The sequence below is a fragment of the Callionymus lyra genome, chromosome 4, assembly GCF_982586985.1.
Source record: "Callionymus lyra chromosome 4, fCalLyr1.hap1.1, whole genome shotgun sequence".
NCBI classification, from domain to species: Eukaryota; Metazoa; Chordata; class Actinopteri; order Syngnathiformes; family Callionymidae; genus Callionymus; species Callionymus lyra.
The window spans coordinates 16,945,609-16,970,938 of record NC_141821.1 but is presented as its reverse complement, the minus strand read 5'-3'; the positions used below and the strand labels follow the sequence as shown (position 1 = coordinate 16,970,938).

The 25,330-nt window shown below is 38.6% G+C and overlaps 1 protein-coding gene across 2 annotated transcripts in view; it reads left to right on the top strand.

Annotated features, from left to right (window-relative positions):
• Nucleotides 1-25,330, top strand: part of stau2 (staufen double-stranded RNA binding protein 2) — a 71,037-nt gene that overhangs the window by 33,140 nt on the left and 12,567 nt on the right. For both annotated transcript variants that reach the window (XM_087788979.1, XM_087788978.1), the window contains exons 12-13: nt 3,339-3,670; nt 12,192-12,305. In XM_087788979.1, the coding sequence (XP_087645105.1) occupies nt 3,339-3,670; nt 12,192-12,305 (446 nt within the window). The remainder of the gene's footprint in view (nt 1-3,338; nt 3,671-12,191; nt 12,306-25,330) is intronic.

Below are 25,330 nucleotides of genomic sequence, written 5' to 3'. Positions count from 1 at the left end.
GATTCTGTTATCAGGTTTCTAGTTCCACCTTAAAACAGAAATGCCTTTATTTTTAACCTCACCCTATATAATGGCAGTTTTGCAAGTCATTCCATCTCATTTTGTTTTACTGAAGAGCAAAGTTTTGAAGTGTTTTACAGAAAACAAATGTCTCAATACTAGGTTTTGCATAACAGGATCCACATGCACTGAATCTGCATCGTATTCCTTGCGATGCCTCGGAGGCGCGCCTTGAGCCCAAAAGTCTTTTGCTCTTCTCACCATAAATAAACACCGTCACTGTTGTGGATATAAGTATATGGGAGATAAACTCTATTTTTTCATGTTGGAAACAAACACGTGGACTTATCAGATTCAAATGAGCGAATCTCAATAGAATTACAGCTCTTTAAACTGTTATATTGTGAATGCTCCCTATGTTAACTAATGATCCTAGAACACAGCCTTCTGAGAAGTTCTTATTTCAGCACAGAGTTACGCGTTTGTACTAATTGGAAATTACATGTATTTTAGCCTTGCACATGTTTTTACTTATGACCTTTCAGGACTTAGTTATTCTGATCCGTCTGTGTTTTATGGAGTCTTCCATGGGCGCTGATTAATTCTCCACTTCTTTTATATAATCTGCTTCTTCCTTTGAAAACTCTTTTTTTACAAGGACGACTCAGAACCTCAGACAACTATAGTCTCGTATGCGAATATGTACCACGAGAGTTTCTTTCTCTCCAGTCATTAAAACATATTCAAATATAACAGCTTTTAATCCTCAGTTTTCATTGAGGCGTCGCTTCTTGAAGCAGGACTTGTGCCAAGTTGAATTTTCTTTAGCATCCAAGCCAATTTACAAACGTAGTTTTCCTCGTTTCCTCTTCCTCTTGCATATTCAGGACACACTCTCTTCAAGAAATAAATTGTCCTAAAGACAGGAATGGTAAAGAGAAAGAAATCAAGAAGTTATTTTTCTTTCCTCTATTCCCATGGGTACCGCAGCCAGGCTTTTCACTGGAGTTGCCACATTTCATTTCCTGCTGTGCATATGTGTGTGCTTGTGCATGCTTGCGTGTCCGTGCATTGTGCGCATTTGTGAACTATGTGAAGGTCCTGCTCCACTGTGGTGATTTATAGCGGTGGGCTCTGGCCCTATCTGTTTTCGATCAGTCTCATGCTTGGTTCTGGCTTCCCTCCAAAACTCCCCTGGCCCACTGGACGCAGACCATGGGTGGGTCCCCCTTTAAAATGCTTTGCAATAAACACCACAAACACTGTTGCTTACTTTTCAACTCTTTAATCTCAAACTTGATTTAATTAAACCGTGTGTGTGTGTGTGTGTGTGTGTGTGTGTCTGCCCTGCACACAGATCCTCTCCATTATGACTCCTCTTCACTTGTGCAGCTTTTAGCTCTTTTTGCTCTCACGCTCTGCTCGCCTCTTACAGCATCTGACACCAGCTTCAAGTACTCAGTCACATGCAAACATCCTCACATTCACACCCACTTTGGCAAACTAACACACAGACTCGCATGGATTACATTCACAGCCCTCTCGGCTCCCCAACCCATTATAGTCCACGCACAGCTGATGTCATGTTGGCGATCACCTTGTATTTATTTATTTTGCTACATAAGGATCCTATCAGCGTATAGGTTCTTCTTTTTTTTTTTTTTAAATCGTAAAATCGACAAAGAGTTAGGATAGAGAGTTAGCAGAAAAGTTGACATTTTCTGGCATTTTTGATGGAGTATAGAGCTGGTGATGATTCTAAACAACAACAACCTACAACCTTTTTTGAAAACAATGCAGTTACTCGAGTCTTTGTTATTTCTTAATAACAAGTCAGTCGAGACTAATCCTTTATTTATATATTTAATAATTACTATTTATTTAATTAATATCATCCCATTCGTAAACAGGAAGTTCCATTATTATCTACAGTACCTGACACAAAATAAGTAACAGTATATCAAACATAAGGGAGAGATTTAAATGGAGCAGATTAAAAGAACAGCTTTTGTTGTTTTAAGATTTCTTTCATAAGGAGATTGTTTTTGTGACTTTAAGTTGATCTTTTAGGTTTTTCCTTAAGTGTTGATGGATGTGTCTCATTGGGCCTGTTGAGTGCTGTTTTCTTTTCTCATTTTGTTTATTATTGTGCGCAGTTTGCAGAGTAAAACTATTACGATTCTCTTCGACGCTTCGACAAGTGAAGATCACAAGTTAAAATCAGAAGTTTATTTCTTTGCTATCAATGTGAAAAAATATATTCATATATTCACAGTGAATTGTAAGTTTTCTTTGTCACATTTTTTTTTTTTTACACCCACACTCTAGTTGGGTTTCTTAAATTCAGCTGTTGGTGAGTTCCACATATTTACTTGTGGTAGAAATTCGTATAATTCTTATAATGGTTATTAGAAAATGTATTTTTAGCGTCTTTTAACGATTTCTGAACATGGTCTTTTAATAAAGTTGTACATTATAATGCAGAAATTGGTCCATTTTTAGTGCAATGGTTTTTAATATTGTAAAAGAAAAAAAAGAGTTTTGTTTTGAGGTGAGTGTGTGTCTCAGTGTTTATCAAACAGGAAGCAGCCTGTCAATAATGTATTTATTCCAACACTTTCTCACAGCTGCTGCACTCACACAAACAAGCTCCCAGACGTGGTGTAGACACAAATGCAGCTGGTCATCTTCCCTCTGGCTACCCTGACTGGGCTTTGGAAGCTATTCATGGTTTTGAAACTCACTCATCCTAACCTTGTCTATGGTGTGACGTGGCTCACGGCTCCCCTGCTGTCAATTCTGCTAAATATTTGAGCTTTCCTAATAACCCTCAGTTCTCTAGTACTGCAGACACTTTTACAATCCACTCCAAATTTAAAATAAAAAAAAAGTAAATTGGCCACGATACTCCTCTTAAAAATATTCGAATAAATTCCAGAATTTCCTCACAAGAACTCTAATCGGATGCAGAAACATCCTCCTGCTTCGCTTGAGCTGTTTTCCAAGAGATGTTTGAAGTGAACCAGGATTCCAGCTCTCTGACGCTGCTGTTTCCCATCAGTGATGAAATCACGGCTCTTGTGTTGATATTGGTCGACGCTCCATTTGTCTCTGTGTTTGTGTTTCACTGTGAATAAGAGAAAAAAAAAGAAGGCCCAGTGGAAGTCTTTGATGGAGCTGAGAAAGTGCCAAACCACATGAATCTGCCATCTATGTCCATGGACGTGGATGCAGCACACACCCTAGAACGTTCTCAATACCAGAGCCCCACCTCAACCCACTCCTTTTTCCCTTACATTGCTATACATCTAATGGCTGTTTTCTTCCCATCTTCGCAGGCCCTAAAGGTCTGCTGCACCTCAGCCCAGATGTGTACCAGGAGATGGAGGCCAGTAGAAAACAGGGAGGTGGCACGACGGCGACCGGCAGTAGCTCATCCAACTACATCACTTCCAAAGATGCGGGCTCCTGCTCTGCTCCGCTGCCCCCGGGACACACTCCATATTACAGCGGCTCATCGTCACCCACTCCCACCGCCACCATGGCCAGAGACCTGCTGCTAAATGGACAGTCGCCCACGGCTGATGCAACTTTACCTGTAAAGGGAAAAAGCACCACAGTGCAACCTGCCCAGCAGCTGGAATACCTTGCTCACATCCAAGGCTTCCAGGTAAGACAAAGTACCTCAGGATATAACATAGTCATAGACAGGAGTTTTGATTTCTAAATAAAAGCAGGGGTATGAGTCTTTAAATGCATGAAACGGTGTACACTGGTTTCGGTTTAAAATGAATGAAGTTCATTATTCCATCAACAAATTTTATCGTAACCACAGTTTTTTGGCCTCAACGTTCATTTAACACAGATTTCAAATGTTGTTTTTATAGCATAAAAATTCAGTTATACATTTAATTAATGTATTTTTTATCATCTAGTGTCATTGGTAACTCAGGGCTGTTTTAATAATGCTTTTCTAATACAATAAGAAATACAGATGATTTCCCCAAGATAATGAATAATTATGATAAATAATAGTGATTATAATATGTAAATAATGATAATTTATCCTGAATCACAGTCATTGAACCCAGGCGGCATCTAAAGTGCCTTGTTTGGTGTGGAGTGCATTTGTAGGTGTGGCTAGAGATTTAAACACAGGACGTGCTCATATCATCGTCGACAAACTATGAATTGAGAGCGTAATCCCACGGATGCTTCCGACGTTTCTGAAGTAAAGCTTCGCCTGTACTTATCAGGGACTGATATATCTCCAATCCCTGCATATCCTGCTGCAGATACCAGAATTTAAGCTGCTTTTGTTCAATCAGTTTTTGAAGAAAACATTTGATCTTAACCATCTGAGGCGTCTTTTAAAATGCCTTTGTTGTTGCTTTGAGGCTTCCTGTTTGTATAACCTGAGAGAGCAGCACGGATCGACCGAGCCCTAACACACACACACACACACACAACCACCAGGTTCTGTTTAGAGGAATAGAAGAGTTGGCATCAACGTGTTTAATAAACAATCCTTGTTATCATTCTCCAATAAATGCTCAAATCATTGCCACATTCTATTGATACATGCAGTGTAGCCTTCCTCTGTTGATGTAACACGTAATGAATCAAGGCTTTACATGAGACATGCTGGCAATGTGTGTTTCATTGAGGGGATGTTTGACATCATGTGGTCTTCAAGAGAACCCCGGGTTGTTTTACACAGCCTTCTCGGGGAGTCCTTTTAAGGCTTATATGTTTTGGTGGGATAAATCACAGCAGATTTTCCCCCTTTTTACTCTTCGCCTAACATGCGAGGCACCACTTTGTTTTATGACAACTTCCTCTTGGCTGCACTCGCCTCATCGCTCACACCTACCAAGAGATGTTTGTGGTCATTTGATGACTCAGTCATGGTCTCATGAGTGACTTTGTTTTGAGAACGCCGTCGGATTACGACTCCGAAGCACCGAGGACATTCTCATAATGTCCGTTTCATCCACGCAGCTCCACAGACCGAAAGCCCAGGCCTACCTGCTAAGCCCCTCTTTTTGATTTGATTGGAAAATGGCCTCTGGTGGAAGCTCTGACTGGATGTTGTCCTCACGCCAGCTGGGAGCAAAGATGCTGGCACCCACTCCGGTGTGTTTGTATGTGTGTGTGTATTTCCTATTAATTTGGCTGGCTTGTTTTTGGCACGGGGTGTGTGTGCGCTGGAAGTAGGGCAGAAACAAAAGAGCAGGAGGTAATAGACAACACATGGATCGGGGACGAGGTCCCCCTGCAAGAGTAACACAACAGATCCAGCCTCTTCCTCTCGTTCTACAATTGTCATGTTTGAGTCTGTTTCCTCCAGTTAGCTGCCGTCAACGTGACGCTTTTGACGGATGCCAGTCGCTCACTATGTTAGCAAATATATAATCGCATTTAATGAAATAATGAAGTTGAGGTTTCTCCTTATTGTTGGAAAGTCGTGCATATTAAAGTGATGGTTTAAAGTTTAAAAAGTCAAACTTCACTCATTTTCTGCTCACCCTCATGTTGACTAAGGGTTGGGATTATTTTCAGAGTAATCTCTTCATTTTTGGAGTTGTAGACAAAAATGTATGTTCCATTTATTGGAGTGACTGATACTCGGTGGTCTTCGTCTTTATCTTTGTCGTAAAAAAAAACACTTAAAAACATCCAAATACCTCTGTGTTGCTCGTCTATAACGTCCATCTTGTATTAAAGCCTCAGGGATATGAATAATTCTGGAAAAAAAATTATTGTAAACATCAGACTGTAGGCGCTCTAGAAGTGCTAGTAATATTTACCGCTTTATCGCTTGTTATCATTTAAACTCCTGCCACAAACAAGCTCAAAATATTTACTAGTTTTTCCGGTTTTTCAATACAAGATGGACGTTACAAACAAGCACCACTGAGGTATTTGGATGTTTGTAAGTTTATTTTTGGACAAAGATGAAGACGAAGATACCTGAGCTCCAGTTGTTACATTAAAATGAACAAACATTTTTGCCTATACCTCTAAAAAGTTGGGTGAACTATCACTTAAACAATGAACATTGATAACCACGTTTGATAGCTACCTAACGCTGCACACTAGTTATGGAAAGAGGATATTCATGGGGAAAATATGAAGTAATTGCCTCATTATTTCTGTTTTGGAGAGTAATCCAGATCTCTAAGCATCTGGCACGTGTCTTAACAGTAACACCTTTTCACCAAAAAAAAAACACCCATTCCTCTCATTATGAGTTTTATTAGGGAAAATATAACAAAACCATTTATCAAGTTTGTTTATTACATATTTAATAATGCCTTCACTTTTTTTTCTGAAAATCTTGGATAATAACTGGTATGTTTTTTGTTTTTTTTTCTCTTTACTTTTAAAGGCTCAGGAAATTGGAAACTTAAAAGATAAATGTTCTTTTGGCAGCAATATACAGCCCCTCTCTACTGTAGTGTTCCCATGTTGATTTATCAAGTCCATCAGTTCTGTCCACCTGCGAAATCTGTGCGCAATAACGACGAGGAGATTGTAATCTTCAGTTCGATGTTATCTGGTTATTGCAATCTATCTCAGGGAAACATATTGAGGGATGAAGGAAGTCTGAGAACTGGAATAAGTTTAAAATCCCATGTTCATAAAAACACCATCCTTGGCGGGTGGCAGGTGTTGATATCAGCGGCGATCCAGGATTTCTCACACTTTCTCCCCGTCTGTTCGTCGGTCCGTCTGCTTCCTTCTTCGGCTGTGAGTCGGAAAAAAAAAAACACTTGTAAGCCGAATCTGCTCTGAGTGGCAGTTTCAACCCTCCCTGTTTTTATTCTTTTTTTTTTCCACCTTTTTTCATTCTCTCCTCCCTTCCTCATCCCGAGTCTCAGCTGTCTGCATTAACATCAAAGACTTCATCTGGTCCAAATTCTTGTCATCATTTTAATTCTTAACTCTCTGTTTATTTAAGGATTTGCATCAGCAAATACATTTCGGTAAGACTAATACCACGTTTTCCCCAGTGTGGCTGATGGCTTCCAGCTGTGCTCTGTAGCATATTTGTGTGAACAGCAATCTTTGAAAACAAGTTTTTTTTTTCCCCGGCTGTATAAATCAAAATAAATGCCTTTGGGTGTGCGGGGTTGTACAGCCATCCTGCTTGCATGGTGGCCTTCAGTGTGTGTGGTGGTGCTCTCGCATTTGTCCAAATAATCATGTTTCTGCACCACAATCCTCCCGGTTTGAAACTTTTTAATCCGACTCCGAGAATGAGATGTGGAAATTAAAAAAGCTCTATGATGACGATAGTCTTTTTGTCAGACGGCACATATTTTTGTTGTTAATACTTGCTTTTTGAAAGACCTGTAGACGGTGTAGACTGTGCAATGACAAGTACCAGAGGTCTTTGAACAGAGAAGAAGTGGACCAGCAACAGTGTTGGATCGATAATGGGGTTAAACATACTTTCACTGGCGTATTTATCTGAAATGGCTGAAAATGTGATGTAAGTTGATCTTAATTTTGTTGGAAAAATCGTGGTTCCGCAGGTTTTTCTGTTGATTGATCTGTTCAAACATTGTTCAACAAACAAGGTAATATATCAAAGTTTTCACTTTGGTTTATCAGAATCTTCTCTATAGATTAACTTAAAAACAAAATTCCATTTTTTTTCTTCTTATCCTCAGTAGCTTTAGTGTTGCTTGAGGATGATTATCTGTGAAACTGTTTACTTTAAAAAATGAACGTCAAGACAAAAATAGAAAATTAAAGACATTTCTTTATGTAATATTTGAGCTAAACGTTGGCATCTTTAGTATTATTCTGAACCCTTGTGTTGTCTCAGGGTCAAGGTGACCCGAAGGACAGAAAGCAAATGTGTTTGTGGTATCCCTTGTGTTGTCTCTGGGTCTAGCTGAACGACCTCCACCACTGCATATGACTCACTCCTTGTGGTCACCTTAAGTCATAGACAACACAAGGGTTAATACAATTTGGGTAAAATAAAAAAGAAATCCACATTTTGATATAAAAATGTGAAATTATACAAGTTAGTTACAGTATCCGTTTATATTAGAAAACAAATTGTTTTATTTTGAAAACTATTTTAGTTTTGAACTTGTTGGGTCACGGAGATTTTAATTTCTTTAAAAAAGTGAGAATCAAACCTGCAATAGATAACTTTTACAAAGAAGCTGTTTTAATGAACTACCCTTTAGTCAGATTATTGTATTTTGTCAAAGAAATAAACTAAATAAATAAAGACATTTGAATTCTCGGTGCAAAATTGGAGCAGCAGTCAAGCATCAGTGAAAACTTATTAGTGAAAAGAACAAACATACAAAAAATCACATTAACTGAATGATGTCACACTACCTCAAACCCATTATACAGATTTTAAAAATTAGTTAAAATGTAAATTTGACATGAAATATTATATGAAACAAGAAACAACACTGGAATATTATGTCAAAACCGACTCCAATTTTCTTAGATTTCTCTGCGTGTTGATTGATGTTTATCTAGTCACACCTTATATCAGGAAACCATTAGTTCAATTCTTAATTTCTGTTTTTTTAATGTTCTGGTTTTTTTCCATACATTTTTTCTGGTTATTAGATAATTTCACCCAACAAATTCCAAATGTTTTCATTTTATTTTCCCTTTCCCAAAGTTTGCTGCTTAAGTCAGATGATATCATATAAAACCTTAGAAAATAAAGTTATTTAATTGTTTTAAATGTTCCCACTTTGTGTCAAGTGAGCACAATATAAGGATGATTCTTTATGTTTAAGTTACACCCAGTATTGGTCTTGTTTTTTTTAGGTAAAAAAATAAATGAAGGTTACAATTGGTTTAACTGATTTTTTTATACATTTTTTTTCTCTCTCCTAGAATTTAAAAGTGGATTTCTTTGCAGCACTGTTGTGCTCGCCGATGTCAGTTTATAGCAGTAACTATGCACAGCAACAGTCACAAAATGATTGATCATTTTATCTCTCCCAAAATCTTAAACATTCACTCTTTATTTTTTAATCCATTTTTCTATTTCCTTTTTTTTTCAAAGTTGGTGTGCATTGGATCCTCAAAACAAAACCCCACTGCCCTGAAACTGTACTCATTAATGCAAATAATGAGGTTTTATTACACGTTTTTATATTAAAAAAATGTTTGTATTCTCAGTATGTGTATGAAAAAACTAGTAGTAAAATGTAAAACCCATGATCTTACATCAGTCTACAGGAAAAGTGACCAGTTTGCTCTTTTCTGCAGCCGACGGTGTTTTCAGAAACAGAAAACTGATCAACCAGATGCAAAACAGCATCTACTCTTCGTAGCGAGCATTTATATTCTGATGCTCTGATTGCTTTTTAGTTTGTGCATGTTCATGTTTGTTCAGATGAAGAGAATCATTTGAAGAAGAGCCATCGAGCTTTTGAGCACAGATGTCAAAGGTCGTTCCACATTAGTGCCACCGATCAATTGCAGGCCTTGCGTAACTCTCCTGCTCCTTTGTCTCTAAAGGAAGTGGATTAGAGGCTGTTTTCCCGAGTTGGGACCTGGGATAATTAGTTAGGCCTGTTTAGAATGCATACGCTCACAGATGCATACAAACATGCTCTCCGAGCAGACGGGCCTGTGCGGAAAGAAAAGACGGTTTGTTTTTAAGACACTCGTTATTATTACGCTTCACGTCGGCCAATCATCTCGGGACGGGATGATGCCGCGGCGCTCTGTGATGATGACTTTGTTTCCCTGTGTTGCTGCTTGATTATCAAACTATAATCATGTTTTTTTTCTTTCTTACCACAAGAGAGACCTCCAGGTGATAATTGGGGAGCTGCCAAACCCGCTCATTTAAACAATCGTTGTCTTTTTTACCGGCTGCTTGCAGCTGGTGCTGGTTTATGTTGTCGTCTAACCAGTGTGTCAGTTGGCATCCGAGGAAAGAGAATCACATGTTTCAGTTTCCATCAGCGATGTGTTTCATATTTAAGTCTGTAAAAACTCAATCGTTCGCAGTCACATCGTGGAAACTGCAAAAGTAAACCTTTGAATATAGAAGAATTGATGCAAATAACTGTCATTGTTTTTTGGCAACATCGTTTTCTGTCCATGTGTAAGTCTAGCTTGACTTATTTTATTATTTTAAACTTCTCCAAACCAACACCATGACAGATCTAGCTAATGCCCTGTATAGCCCACACATCATCTCCACCTGTTCCACCCTGCCTGCACTTTCTTCTTCACTTCCCTTTGCCTACTCTATAGTTAGTGATGGGTTTGATGAGGCTTCATGAAGCAGCTGATGAGGTGTCATGATACAGTGTCTTCATCTTGTAATCTCTGCTTCGTAATGTTTGGCCATGATCTACGGATTGAAATAAACGTGGCATCATTTTTAATCTGGGAGCGCCATCTATTGGCCTTTCAAATTGAAGACACTGGATCATGATACGGTGTCTTTACTACAATGCTGTATCATGAGGCCTCATCCACCGATCACTACTTATGATCATTGCTCTGGATGATTGATTACAAAATGACTCGATAAATCTTTACCTTCCCTCCTCTGGTTCACATATGATGCATAGAAACAAAAACATTTAATGAATATATTGGTTAGTTAACACTTTATTCCGAATGTGGGAGTAAAAAAAAGGGTTCAGAGGAAACCAATGCAGTACAAGATCCACAAATACATATTTTTAAACTGGAGTTGAACCTGCAACCTTCTTGTTGTGAGGCAATGAAAACATACAGTATATACAAATATAACTCCAGGCGAGGCGAAAATACAAAAAAAAAAGATTTAATACAGTATAATGAACAGCTCTATTATGAATTTGTATTTTCTGAAAAGCCTGAACGCTCAACCTTAACATGCTTGTTTGACACTAACCTCAAATATGTCAAACTTATTTTAACAAATATAACTAAGACTAAGTCAATAATATCCTTGTGTATGTGTCTGTGGAACAGAATTCCTGGATATAATTAAAGCATAATCTATGAATCCCTTTATGTCGGGTAAAGTAAAGAGTAAAACTGTGATTTTTGACAGAGTCTGCTGCTAAAAAATCACCTCTTTTGTCGCAAGTTCTTCAATGTTTTCGCCTTTTCATTGATACATTTTAGTGTAGATGCACATTTTAGCCTTCATGAAGCTAAGACGCCTACAAATGAAGTTAGGACAACTCAAGAATGATGACCCACTGTATGTGATGGAAGCTGGCGTAAATCTCCCTGTAAGTAAAGGAAAGAGAGTTAAAACCACACATAAGTTTCCTTCAGCACCATCTCCGGGCCTCACCCTCAGCTGGAGGCCCGACAGCTTACAATTGATTGAGCCAGTGGCGTGCCTGCTGATCGGAGAGCGTTATTGCGACATACATCACAGACTCGCGTTCGCCGGCTCTTGCCTTTTTTTTCTAAGCAACATCTTCATGCACACGCTGGTCTGGAACGGCACTTGTGAGATCCTCCAGAAAATGTGTTCTTCGGCACTCAAACGCCAAGAACGCTCTGATGTATTTAGTTAAACTACTCCCCCTCCTCTCATTCCTCCTCTCAGAGCATCTGAAGCCTGGAAAATTTATTAGAGATTAAGTTGTCAGAGAATGCTTTCTGCACAGCTCACTTTACTGCATTCATAATTCTTACACATAACAGATAACATTCCACACTTTATCACCGCGGACCCATATCCTCCTCGGTAGGATCTGCTCAGAGGGTGATTGGTCGGGCCTCAACATGTGTTTTTTTAATGTACGTGTGTTGGTTACCATGGTAACTCGTATGCATATTGTCTTATATCTGGCTCCTCCTCGCATAATTCACTTTTGAAAAGCACACTCGAGCCATTCTGGAAGCTCTCAGTCACAGATCATATAAGCCTTTAAAATGTCTGCGTGTAGACGCTTAGATGTATTTGAATTATGTGTGTTTGACCAACAACTTGAGGATACAAAGAACGCTGATGTGGGAAGCTCTCAGACGTTTCTGAGTCGTGCCTTGTGCAGCTGAAATTAGATAAATGGATATATCTTCATTTATACCTTGGAAAAATACATATTAACCGTTTAATCTTTGGTGTTTGTTCAATTTAATACCTTCCTATTAAGTCATCAAACATGGAACCATGCTTACAATGAAGCTCGGTACTTTCATTTATTGTTTTGTGTTGTTTTTTTTTTTAGGTGCAGTACAGTGATGCACAAAGTGGTAAAGATTTTGTGACCTACCTGACTCTCTCCCCGGTGCAAATGACTTTCCACGGCACTGGGAGCACCCTACAAGCCAGCCATGACCAGGTAAATGTCTCGCTAACACCGCACATACAATCCCACTTCAAAACTATTGTTAGTAGTAGGGACTCAACTATAACTGGAGACACAACTTTGACTGTATTTGTCCATCATAATGTCAAAGTTGAGGTATATAAACTGTTGAAGATCAAGTACTTCTTGCATGAATTCACCTTTTTACATTAACTTGAGGGGAAATTGTAATATTTTTAAATGTTTTCCTTTCCCTGCATGTAAATGCACCTAAATTTGGAACAACCTTTTGAGAATTGTCGTCTTATTGCATCTAGTATGAAGCTGAGTGGGTTTATAGTAATGTTTTACCTTTATATTGGTCTATTGGACTTGTAGAAGTATCTTTATTTAACTTATTTAAGGTCTTAGCATCAGTCATTGGCGACTAATACTTGATGCTTTTAAACTACTTTTTTCAAGGAATCTCAGGTGAATTTTCCCTGCTCCGTACCGCTGTATTCCTATTTCAGGCTACTTTTCTACCGACTCAACTTTGAGAAAAACGTCTTGAAATATCCTAGAAAAGCGCAAAGTCAGCATCTTATTGCGTTGCCACAACTCCGAAGCATAATAACGACACAATGCTTATCAATATTTGTGCGTCCATTCTCTAGGAGACCGCTTGCCAATAAACAAAACAAAAACTCCCTTTCATAGAAATGACTCAAAAACACAAATTTGGAAAAGTCAAAATGAATAAAGTTATACTGCCAATAAAACATTTATTGCTCCAGTTTATGACTTTATGATGTATTATTATAATGGCCACTTCTAGCCAGATAGCATCATGACAAGGGCTATGTTCTCTTGCACTGTAACTCCACTGGAACAAAGTCAGTGTGAGTCACTTTCATTCTTCTTTTTGCCTTTATTTTGCCGACATCTTTTCGTTTACCTTGATATTGTTGGTGAAAACCCGTGAATAAAGCTCTTTTCTAATGGTGTTTTCCTGGAGCTCCCTCCCACTTTCTCACTCACTCGCTCGCGCTTACTCAATGTATTCAAACGGAGGCTCTTTGTCTACTGTTGCCCAAGCAGAAAAGCAGTTGCTTACATTCTATCATCTAAACATTGGACGCGTCTTTGTTCAGCACTCTTCAAAGCTCTTAATAAAGGGTCAGCTCTGTCCTGAGTGGGACAGCTGACAGGGGGCTAGCGCCTCCGCTACTAACTGAGAGTCCATCCGATGTAGGCCATGCAGGTCTGCGTCCTCTGGACCTGTTGTTGCCAGGAGCATTGGGGCATGACCGACTGTTGGAGGAGGTCTTTTTTTTTTTATGCCTCATCTCGGTACAGTGTGGAGTGTGGCCACAAAGGGAGTACCTAACAATGCAGGGTCAGCATCAGCAGCCCCCGAAAACTGACACTTGAACAAAGTAGGTCTGAAGGGTCACACATTTGGTTCGGTTGATCGTCATGGTGAGAATTGGTCTGGTAGTTAACAATAACTCGCACAGATGTCTTCAAATCAATCGGTTTTTCACGGACTTACACTGTAAGTGTGCACCCTATTTTAGTCCTTGTTAACCCCTCTTAATCTCTGATCTAATATTCAGTTGGTCAAGTTAGCGTTTTAGCCCTAAAACAACTCAAACTGTTAATGGAAATTGTTTGATGTAAACTCAAACCTTACAGCCTGTCTTGACGTCATGTCGATGACAATTCCGTTATCATCACATACTATCATTACAAATGCAAACAAAATATTTTTCATGCACATAATTGGGTTGCATTGGTGCGTTGAAGACTCACAAAATAATTACATTGCATTAAATTCCAACTCTGCGTTTTACACAAAAAAGCAACAGGTGCTAAATTAATAGAAGAAGACTGTTTAAATGTTGTCACATATCCTGTAATACTGATAAAATCCAACGTGAGTCGCCAGTTAATGTGTTTCTTATTCCACATGTTGGCTTTGGCAAAGAAACCCACTTTTATCTGAAAGAGTATATATAGCTACGTCTCTCCTTCCCTTATATTTAATCTTTACTACCTTACGTCTTCTTATAGAATCCCGCATATGGTTGTATTTTAACCTCCAAAACTTGGATTCCTTTATTTCAATATTATTACGGATTAAACAAATCTACTGTTTTCATAGCCCGCTGTAGTTTACTCTGAATAACTCTGACGACTGCAATTAAGCTCATTGATTTCGATGGCATTTCAAATGCTAAAAAAGGGTGTCCAATTTAATAGATTAAATAAATGTACACCCATCATACAGTATTCAACAAAAAGAAAATAAATATTTTGGTAGATTGAACCGACTAGCCTGCCGAGTCACTCTGGTATTAGCTTTTCTAGTTTCCAATTTGAAAATAATAATGTCCAAGGACGAAATTGATTTATTATTTTGGCACAAATTGAGATTCTTGACTTGTTTTTCTCCTGGTTATCCTTCAGATGTTGTACTGAGCTTTGTAAGGTCATAATATAAGCCACACAGAGTCAAGATTAAAAAGCCAGACTGCATGACCCTTGTATTTTCAGTGTGAACTCTAATATAAATACATGTAGTCTGTGTGTTCGGCATCTTTAACATCATCATGCTCTAGGTCTCCACCTTAACTCCGGGCTCAGCTGCCATCGTTCACATTCCTGGAGGGAAAGTATGCGTGGGAGAAGCTCACATCATTGCCGTCTTGATCCCGTGTGCCATCTTCTCCGTACCATCTGCCACACATGTGTTTAGGGCAGTAAGCTGTGACCCACCCAAGGCCAGGGATGAACCTTTGCGTTCACAGCTCTGAACTCGTGTCTTTCTGTATTCAATTTGAAAATCTTCATGTTTATATAATATGGTTTTGTCGAACCGCTGCAGCTCTCAGTGCATTACTCCTGCCTTTCCTCGCGAATCTCTCAAGGTTTTCAATAGATCTTTTTATAGCTGGACATTTCAGAGTCCAGTCTCTCTGTCTGCTCCGACACCTTCAAGGTCACATCCATTCTGTTCCGTCAATGCTGCTCAGTGGAAAGCCCTCCGGTGCAAGGCATTTTTAGTCTTCATTTCCAACTGGACTGCACGCTTCCGAGACAAGCTGATTTCTGTGTTTGTTCTCCAGAGCTGAAGTAACTGTCTGACCGTCCGTCTGTGGCGGCAGTGGGACACCAGGGGGGCCGAGGCCCACTGAGCTGTATGTGAGGTGTCACTGGTGCGACATGAGCGGCCTGCAATCGAAGATGACAGGGTGACTGTTGTCCACCACTGGACTCTTGTGTGCTGCTGTGTGTTTGGGCGTGTGATGACGAAAGCTTGCGTGCATTAATGTCCTCAGCTGAGCTGCCACACAGTCCCAGGAGCTCGACCTCCCTGTCAGCTGGGTCGGTCCAGGACTGCAAAATCAAGGTCGGATCTAGCTGATCGGATTTTGCTACACGGACTTTATTATTTCAAATAATGAGAATGTATTGACGTAATTCATAGATAATATTTTTTTTTTTTAGGATAGATGGATAGATTGATTTTATTAATCCCTTTGGAGATCTCCTGCAGGAAATTGGGTTTCCAGTTTGGTACAGCAAGTACTATTCTATTGTGAACAAACCAAAAACGATATCTCAGTCTCAGTCAGAGAGACAACATCTCCATATGCTGTTTTTTTTTAACATTGACATTAGATCCCAGCAGAGAATTCAAGTTTCCTTACCGTTCATTTGCCTTTTAGAACCGACAGATCTCCCGTCATTTCTTGATAATGTATCGTTGAAAAATAATATTTGTCTGATGGAGGCAAAGCCCAACTCGTGCACTCAGTTGAGTTGAAATAATAATGATTAAAAAAATATAGTATTGGATAGTCTATTAATTTGTATAAGAAATACATTTTACTAAAAAGTTTGAGGACTGAAATCGGTTGAAATCTTGAATAAATTGTGAAATTGTGATTGGAGGTGTCACAGTACTAGATAGATAGTTTTACTTTACTTTTTTTTTTTTTAAACATCTTTTTAATTATATTTTTGAGTTATTGCAAAACATTCAAACAACAAACAAACATAAAACAAAACAAAAAAATACTATAACAAACAGACCCCACCCCACTCCCCCTACACACACACAAAATAAATACAAATAAAATCGATAAAGAAGTAAAATAAAACACAAAGCGCTGCATTTTGCATTCAGTACAATAAGTATACGCATTTATAAAAAAAAATTGTCTTTAATCTGGTACCTCCATTATATGCGATACGTCTTTTTCTGTGAGATATTCAAGAAAATGTCCCCAAATATTTCCAAAATGCTTTTCTTTGTCCTTCAATGAATAGGTGATCTTTTCATACAGAAACAAATGAGACAGTCCTTGCAACCAGCAACTGTTCCACGTCAGAACGATACATTTTTTGGCTTGTAAAATATACAGTTCTATAAGAATTTAAGAATCTTTGAACACTCCCATACACAATAAAAAAATGTCCTTTTTCTAGTTGGCATCTGTTGCCTAAGTCTGGGATATTTGGGCTGAAATTATTTAGTTTCTCCGGAGTTATACACACTCTTATTAGCCATTTATATTAAATGAATTTCCAAAGTGTGTTAGCTGAGAGTTTATGGGCCCTTTTACATGTATTTTCACAGTTTTCAACAGACACTTCCACTGGTAGGTCCTCATTCCATGCCCTTAATTTGGTCTCTGCAGATTCTGATGAATAACAGTTAAAAATATCATAGATTTCTGAAATAATTCCCCTTAGAAGGTTCTTTGATTGTTATTTCGTCCAAAAAGGATAGCTTAAGTTTTCTGGTTCCCACCTGGTTAGATCGAATAAAATGCACCAACTGTAAATACTTTAAAAAAATTGTTGTCGTGGGATTTCGTGTCTCATTTCAGTTCCTCAAATGTTTTAATATGATTGTTTCCTGATGCGTACAAACCTTTAATTTGACTTATTCCACGACTTAAATCCCCCGTCTTTTCTTCCCGGAACAAAGAGATGATTGCCCCAAATTGGGCTATATTGTGACAAAGTGGGGGTCTCATTCAGATGTTTCTGGACTTTCTGCCGTACATCAATCCTATGCTGGGAGCTGACATTCAACAGAAATTGATTCAATATCTCTCCAAGTTGGATCATTACTGGTAGAGAAACCTCATTGTTCTCAGCTGTGTGGCCCAGTATTACAGTCACATAATGCATGTATGAAAGAGATAAGTGTATTCTGGGCCATTTATTATTGCATATGAAGCGATTGAATGGATTCACTACATCTGTTAAAAGCCTGATGGGGCAACAAATGAGCAAAGATAGTGACTTGAATAGAGAAAATGAAAGTAAAAATTCAGAATGTAGTTACTCTGATGCACTTTTAACCATCGCCTTTGTTTCTACTCAATATTGTTGTCATCTATGACCATCTTTGTTCGATTGTTTGCATAACAACAGTACCCTACGTTGAGTAAACAATCATTTGTGAAATGGCACGGATAACGAAATGCATACGTTGTCATGAAGAAGCTTGAAAACACATTGTTGGGTTGCAAGAAGCATATTTTCATGCCCCAGATAACTAGCGGGACAGCGGACCAGGATCCTCTATGTAGTTAGGGAACACCACGGGAGAGGGAGCTGCATAGGGTTGCGTTTGAAGTCCTCCTTCCTGACTCGACACAGACGTTTCCACATTCAGTGCTACTCAGGGGGTCTCGCTGCAGTGTTACCCAAGCTGCAATCGCAGCTGTCAGACAGCTTCTCCTCCCTTCTTGTCCGTCGTGTCCGTCTCGTCTTCATATGTCATTGTTGTGAAACCAAATATTCTCGCTCAGAGACGATCAGATTCCTTGCTGGAGATACAATGATATGTTGGAGTCCCTTGGTGGTGGGTTTATGTCATAAGAAGAAATAATAAAATGTGCTTAGTTTTTTGATGTATGATCCCTTTATTCAGCGGTAATGCATACCTTTAATGCGACCAACCTCTGCTCTATGACCATGTTTAATATTGAATGCATTGTGCAAGAGTCAACCTAATCTTTCCGTCCAAAGCCATCTTGTCAAAGACTTGTGTGACTTTGTCCAACTCTTGGCCTCTGAAGATGGAGGCATGTGCGGAGCGATCCGTCCCATTAATCTCCCTGCGAAGGCCTCTTCAGGAAACACCTTTCAGTGCCGTAGATCGGAGTGAGATGGGACTGGATAGGAGCAGTGAAAGAATGATGGAGGAGGCAGCTGATAGTTGGTGAAATGAGAGCGAGCTGAGGAGAAACTGATGGATTGAAGATTGTCGACGGTGAAGAATGAGACAAGAGGAGATACGACTCACTGTCCTTTTTAACGGAGATGAGTGGGGCCCGGATAAACATGGACTTGCCACATGAGACGTGTTGAAAGCTCCAAGTGGACTCTTAGAACCAAGTTGTCGTTTTTTTACGGTTAATTTGATGTGGTATTATCACACTTTTGCAGTAAAACGTTTATTGGGAAAAAAAGTTTTTTTTATAGGCAAACACACTTTATCTTCTTTAATATGTACATTTAAACCTTTGAACGTTATATTGTATGTGTTTTTTTCACCTGAATGAAGTTTGACCATGTATCAATTGAATATATTTTATAATTAAAGAGATGAGAAAGTAGATTATAAGTAAGTGAATGGATGGATAGATAGATGTCTTATTAAACCCACAGAGGAGAAGCAGCAGCAATAACACATCCATCTGTACACACATCCATGAACAAATACATGTGAAAACAATCAAATAATTACATAAATACAATGAATACATACAAAACATTCAACAAGACATAAATAAACTTTCCAAAACATGCCCACAAAAAGTAAAAAGTGCACGTCAAGCATGAGGAAGAGATCTGATGTAACATCTAATGGCAGAAGAAACAAAGGATGTGTATTATTCCTGAGTAATTTTTGCTCTAATACAGTATATATACACAACATATTAAACTCAATCAGTCTGGTGAAGCACTTACTGCACCTTTACATATGGTGCATCCGTTCCTATAGAGTCCACATTCATTCTTATGTATAGCCCTTATAGGCATTTTCATTGTGATTCCCCCTCTTTGTTGTTTCAGTACACCCTGCTAGTGTTACTCGACAAAGGTGTTACATTAATTATCACCTCCATGCTAAGGAGAGGAAGATGTTTAGGCAGTGGCCCAGTATCTTCACTCTCATTATGCTAAGTGTGATTTACAACACACACAAATATGTCGTAGATACAGGTCTCTAAACCATCACACTTCACACCTCAATGGGAAACATATGCGAGGCAGTCAAATAATCTGCTGCCTGCCTCTTTGTGGCGTCTGTGGTTCGTTAATGTCATTTGATACCGGGTGATAGTTGGACTTGCTGAAAAGGTCTGAGAGATAAGGCTCTATTCTCTTCCACAGCTCTGTGTGCCGTGACAATGTGTGATGTGAGACACCTCTGCAGAGAAACACCTTTTCGTCCAAACCTCACAATGTGTTTCGCCGTTGACAAAGGTTTCATAATCGGCGAATGTAAAATGGGTTTGATGTTTTAATTAAACCCGAATCAGTTTGTGGGAGTTTTCTCATGTTTTTGTGATGATTTGAAAGTAGTACTTTTAAAAAACTTTTATTTTTATCTGTTTTTTTTTTACATCACCCTTTGACTTTATCACCTATTGTGTCTTTAAAGGTCAATGAATTAACATGCCTGTTGGAAACAACGTGGAATATGCTTTTTCTGCTCGATTCTTAAGGTATATTTTTGCAAACTATTAATGCATAAACTCTAGGATCAATATTCGCACTACAAACTAATGCAAACAACAATGTTTCTTCTATTTGTTCAGGCTTTTCCTTGATTTTCTGGAACTCCTGTTGTGTTATCAGTTTTATCTTGATCTTTAAAATATATACTTTATTGAATATTGTTTTGATTGTTTAAGCGCTTTGTGACCCTGGTCTGGAAAAGCGCTATACAAATAAAAATTACTTACTTACTTAGATCTAATTCCCTGGCTCTTCAAAGGATGATTGTGTCAAGTAAAGTAAAACTGTTGGTGATTCAGCTCCTAAATAATAATTCAGACAGTGTTTTTTTTACCTTATTAATAAAGATTTATAGTTTCTTTTTGCACTGAGTGCTTGAATAAAATAATTTTGCATTTAATGTTCTCTTATTTCTTCAAAACACTATTGAATTGTGTTCTTCTCTGGAATCTCACTGAAAACACTCATTTTAATTAAACTAAACCGATACATCTTGTGGTTAAAAAAAAAGAAGAAGATAATCACAGGGCGAGTGTTCCAAACCGCTTACGTTGTAACTTTAGGTATAGACTTGTCTTCACAAGAAGCAGCTATTGTGTCCTTTTTGTTTTGTCTTTTTGACTCGATGAAATTAGATCCTCCAGAATCTTAACTTGTTGAAACACCTTTTATTTTTTAAACCCTAATAGAAACTCTTCCTTCGTGTTTAAATCTTCGAGGTAATACGTGGTCAGTCTCGGTCATGAATCTTGCACCAAGTGACCCTCATTGTTCAGCCGTACGTAGCGTCGCTCCTAGCCATAGGAGTCGGGTCATTAATGTCCCATGTCAGGATCAGGCCTTTGTGGCTCTGTGTACTGAGTTATGGAGATGAGCGTAACGACTGGGGAATGTTTTTCTGTCTGTCTGAGACCCCCCACTCTTCCTCCTGCTCTTCCACCCGGCCGGCTTCCACCATCCTCTCATCTGGATGTTAACACATTCTCAGCAGACATTTTGTAACGCTCAAAACAACAGCCACAAGAGGAGTTAACACCAGTTACGACTGAGGTGTCACACGGTCAACTGTTAAAGCAAATAGTGTGTGTGTGTGAGTGAGTGCATGTGTGAACTCAAATAAATAAAAGTACTAGGTGTAGTACCTTTGTACTCCATGTTTCTAGACTTGATTATTGATCATATTATCTATATTTTTACAAGCATAAACTCCTCATTTGTAAAGTTAAGTCTTTCATTGGTTTGGTAATTTATTTTAAGAGAAAGTAATATATATATATATATATTTGTTTTATCTTTAGCAGACTTAATAAAACAATAAAGTTTAAATTTAGAAGATAAAGCTTTCACGACACGCCTGAAAAAGTAGTGAATGAATAGAACTGGGTACAAAAGTGTACATGTAGAAATTATTAAAACATGTTTCATTTTGTCTTTTCATTGTTGCTAACTCGGGTGAAAACCAGGAAAATCTGACAACACAAAATCAATAAATAAATTAATACATTGTCAGAAGTGTCCATTACTTTGATTTTTTGGCAGGCAAAATTTAGTTACTTTTTGTAAGTCAGGTAAAATAATCTACTTGGCAGAGTTATGTCTAAGTACATCTATACAGATGCTGGTCCCTGAGACATTTGTCATGGGGCCACACTGAAAAAATATAATTTCTGTTTGAATGATTATTATTGTCTGAAAGTTTTATTTTCAGCATGTGAGGCGTGACTCTTGACTAGTGATATTTAACTCTTTTTAGAAACACATCTTCTGTTTCAGAGTCCTCATTCCATATAAATAATGCTAAAACACAAACTCACACATTGGCACAAAGTCTATAAAAGCTACTAGACACACATACACAGAACACCATCGTCTGCATACAATCAAATAAACATAGATGCAAATATACTGTTGTAACCACTCCAGAGCAGTTGCTGATTCAGCGTTATGGTGAGATGTTTTTTCATGCACTTTTTGCTGGTCGTGCTATTGTATTTTCACTTTTTTTCTATCCGAATGTCAGTCCAACGTCAGATTGAATCCAATCCCAACATTTAACCCGTCCCCGAGAAAGGATCTCTGTTCTTGTCAAGTAGCCCGTTTGTCTTTCTTCTTTTCCATGTTTCACATTTCCTATTCTACACCGTCTCCCAACCTCTCAGGGAAATGTGGAACCGTGTGAGTCTTCAAGAGGACTTTGAATTGAGAAATGGCCGGGACATCTGAGGACTCCGCCACTCTCAATGAAGCCTTCCTTGATTTATAAGAGAGCAGCGAGTAGGGGTGTTGTTTCCAGAGGCTCACAGGCCATGAGGTCCTCCATTAGTACCCTGACCTCTGTTTTCATGAGACCATCCACTGCATAGGAAGACAGTGAGAAGAATGAAGGCATGGATGGATGGTGGTCAGGGGGGGGTTGCACTTTTTTACCGGAGAAAGTCTGCTATTTACATTTTCATGGGAGGCAGGCAACAGAAATGAGAAACCAAAGCTTGGTCATTTGTCAGTGGCCTGCGGTTTCCTAAACATCTCCTGGCTATGCCATAGCTCAGTTTCTCAGGACTGTGTCTACTCCCTTTTTTTATGGTTCTTCTCACAGTTTTACAGGCCACAGTCTAATTAGCTGTGTCTTAATCACGTGTTAAAGCACAGCGCTTAGCTGGTGTTTACTGTCTGTTGGCCGTGTTGTAAAATGTGTGAGGTGGCTCGTAAAAAGGGCCCACAAAGGATTAAGTACTCACTCGCACTTTCAGATTTACTCGCAAGAATCACATAAGAATCTTCCCTCGTAAGACGACCTCAGGTCACCTGCAGTCAGCATTAATGGGGGGAAGTCGAGTTGTTCAAACAAGGCTCTAAGAAGATCTAAGATTAAGTTATACAACATAAGTTTGACTTTTAATATTGTTTAATGATTTGATACTTGGAAATCTATCAGAATTTGTTTTGTCTTTGACTGTAGAGAAAGATAGATATATAGCTGGATGGATGGATGGATATGTGGTAGGATGGATAGATAGCTAGATACATGGATATATAGCTGGATGGATGGATAGCTTGATGGATGGGTAAAGAGCTGGATTGATGGATAGATAGTTAGATTTGTTGATGGATGGACAGGGACTTGGATAAATAGATATATAGCTGGATGGATGGATAAATAGGTGAATGGATGGATAGTTGGGTGGGTAGATGGCGTGATAGGTGGGTGAATGTATAGATAGTTGGATAGATGGTTGGATGGTTAGATACCTGGATAGATAGCAGAATGGATGGATAGAAAGTTGGATAGATAACAGGATTAATTACGAATTACGGTACAAAAACAAAGTTAAAGTTATTTACAAAGCTGTCATAACTCATATCGTATCATATTCATTACCTCATCAATATCCAACCTTATATGTGTTTGTTTTTTTCTCACAATGAACCTAAGCTCCAAAACAATCTTATCTATTTCTTTAAGGTTTAAATGTTAATCCTAAAAAAATGTTTCCTCATACTTAAGGGCCCTTCATGCTCACATCAGTCTGTTTTGGCTCGTCACATAAGCACGCACTTTGTTCCTCTGGAGGTTTCTTCCAATTGTTTATGAAGGTTGTGTGACAGCTCTGCTTTCTTCAAGCCAGCTTAATGGTGTGGTAGTAACATTTAAAGAAAGACATGTGTTTTTCAGTACGAATTACCATCTATGGCTAGTTAGTGTGGCCCCTGGACTCTTTCATGGAGTCAATCCTGGCAAGAGGAGTTTTTTCAGCCAGGCATGCCTCTTGATATAAGAGCACAGGAATTTATTGTTTTTAGTAAACATGCTTAAGACATAATCTGTCCCTGTAGCACACATTTCCAGTCGTCATGGAAACATGGTAGGGTTTTCATAACACTTGAGGGGCTCCCCTGGGCACATTGGATTGAGTTGGCTCAAGTCGCAGAGTGAGGCTTGAGGCAATCTCGGCTTGATCTCTTTTTTTTAAAATCCAAAACAAATTATAACACGGAGCAGCATATTTCACAGGATACCCCACTGGTATGTTCCAGGTGATCAAACGGCAGAAGAAGAGGAAGCTCTGAAATGCTGTGTAACTGTGTGTCCTCTCGAGTTCCTGGATATTATTGCCTATTCGACACACACTCAAAAACACACTATTAAATTTGACAAGAGGAATACTTGTGATGGTAATTGTCAGGAATTATTGCACACAGCTGGTGTTTCTAACTGTAAGACACTCACCTCGCTCTTAACCCTTTACATCCCTGTTTCTACAGCTTTCCTCGGCTCTAGTTTACTTTTTCTTGTCATGTCTGATGTGCTTTTTTAACACGCAAATTATGTCCCGATGTCTTTATTGCCAAAGACGTTCCCCTAATTTGATCACACAGTGTTTATTAGGAACATGATTTTGGCCCGTGTCTAGGACTCAACTGTGAGGCAGTTGTTGGCTGATGAAAATCCTACAATGCTTGCTCACAATTATTGCACTTCTTCCCGGAATGACATTTTAAAAAGAGGTTATTTATAATACAAGAAGGCAGAGATGAATGACGTGATAGCTGAGCCTGAAAAATGCCTGTTTCTAACTATGCTTCTCCCACACAAGTTTACTGGATCTTAGTGGTTGTAATGGTGTGTAGGAACTAGGCTGTATACTGAAAGGTTGGTTACCTATTTGGACAAAAGTGATGTCATTACAGTTCATTGATCGACAACAGCTTTGAACTTTGGACAGAGATCAAGGGAGGTGTAGAGGAGAGCGCAGAAACGGTGAGATAGGTGGATATGACTGTCATGATAGACAGAAAAGTTAAAAGGGTAGATCAAAGTTGAGTAGTAAGACCTGCCATATTGTTTGTGGCTGTAGCGATACGCTATTCTCACAATACGATTCAATATGATTTATTCAGCTCACATCTGACACGGTTCCATATACTTTGATACACTTTCATGGATTTTGGAATTATTTTTGGGGGCACAGCATTTTAGTAATATTTGATTTTTCCACTCCCTTTTGGCTAAATTGATATTACTAAAAAAATGTATTATGTCCAAATATCATCTTTAAAAGCTGTTGGAGCAAACTCTATACTATCCTCTCGTCCTCAGTTGTCGCGGGGATCTTGCAGGATTTAATTTTTGTTTAGCAGGATGTAAAGACGGCTAAGTTGTTGGAACGGTTTATTCTACACACACTTGAAATACAAACCACAAATAACTATAATAAAATATTATATATATCAATTATACCTACTTTCCCCCCTCACTTCTCTAAGACAAAGTACCATTGACAGAAATGTAAATTATTTCCTTGTAC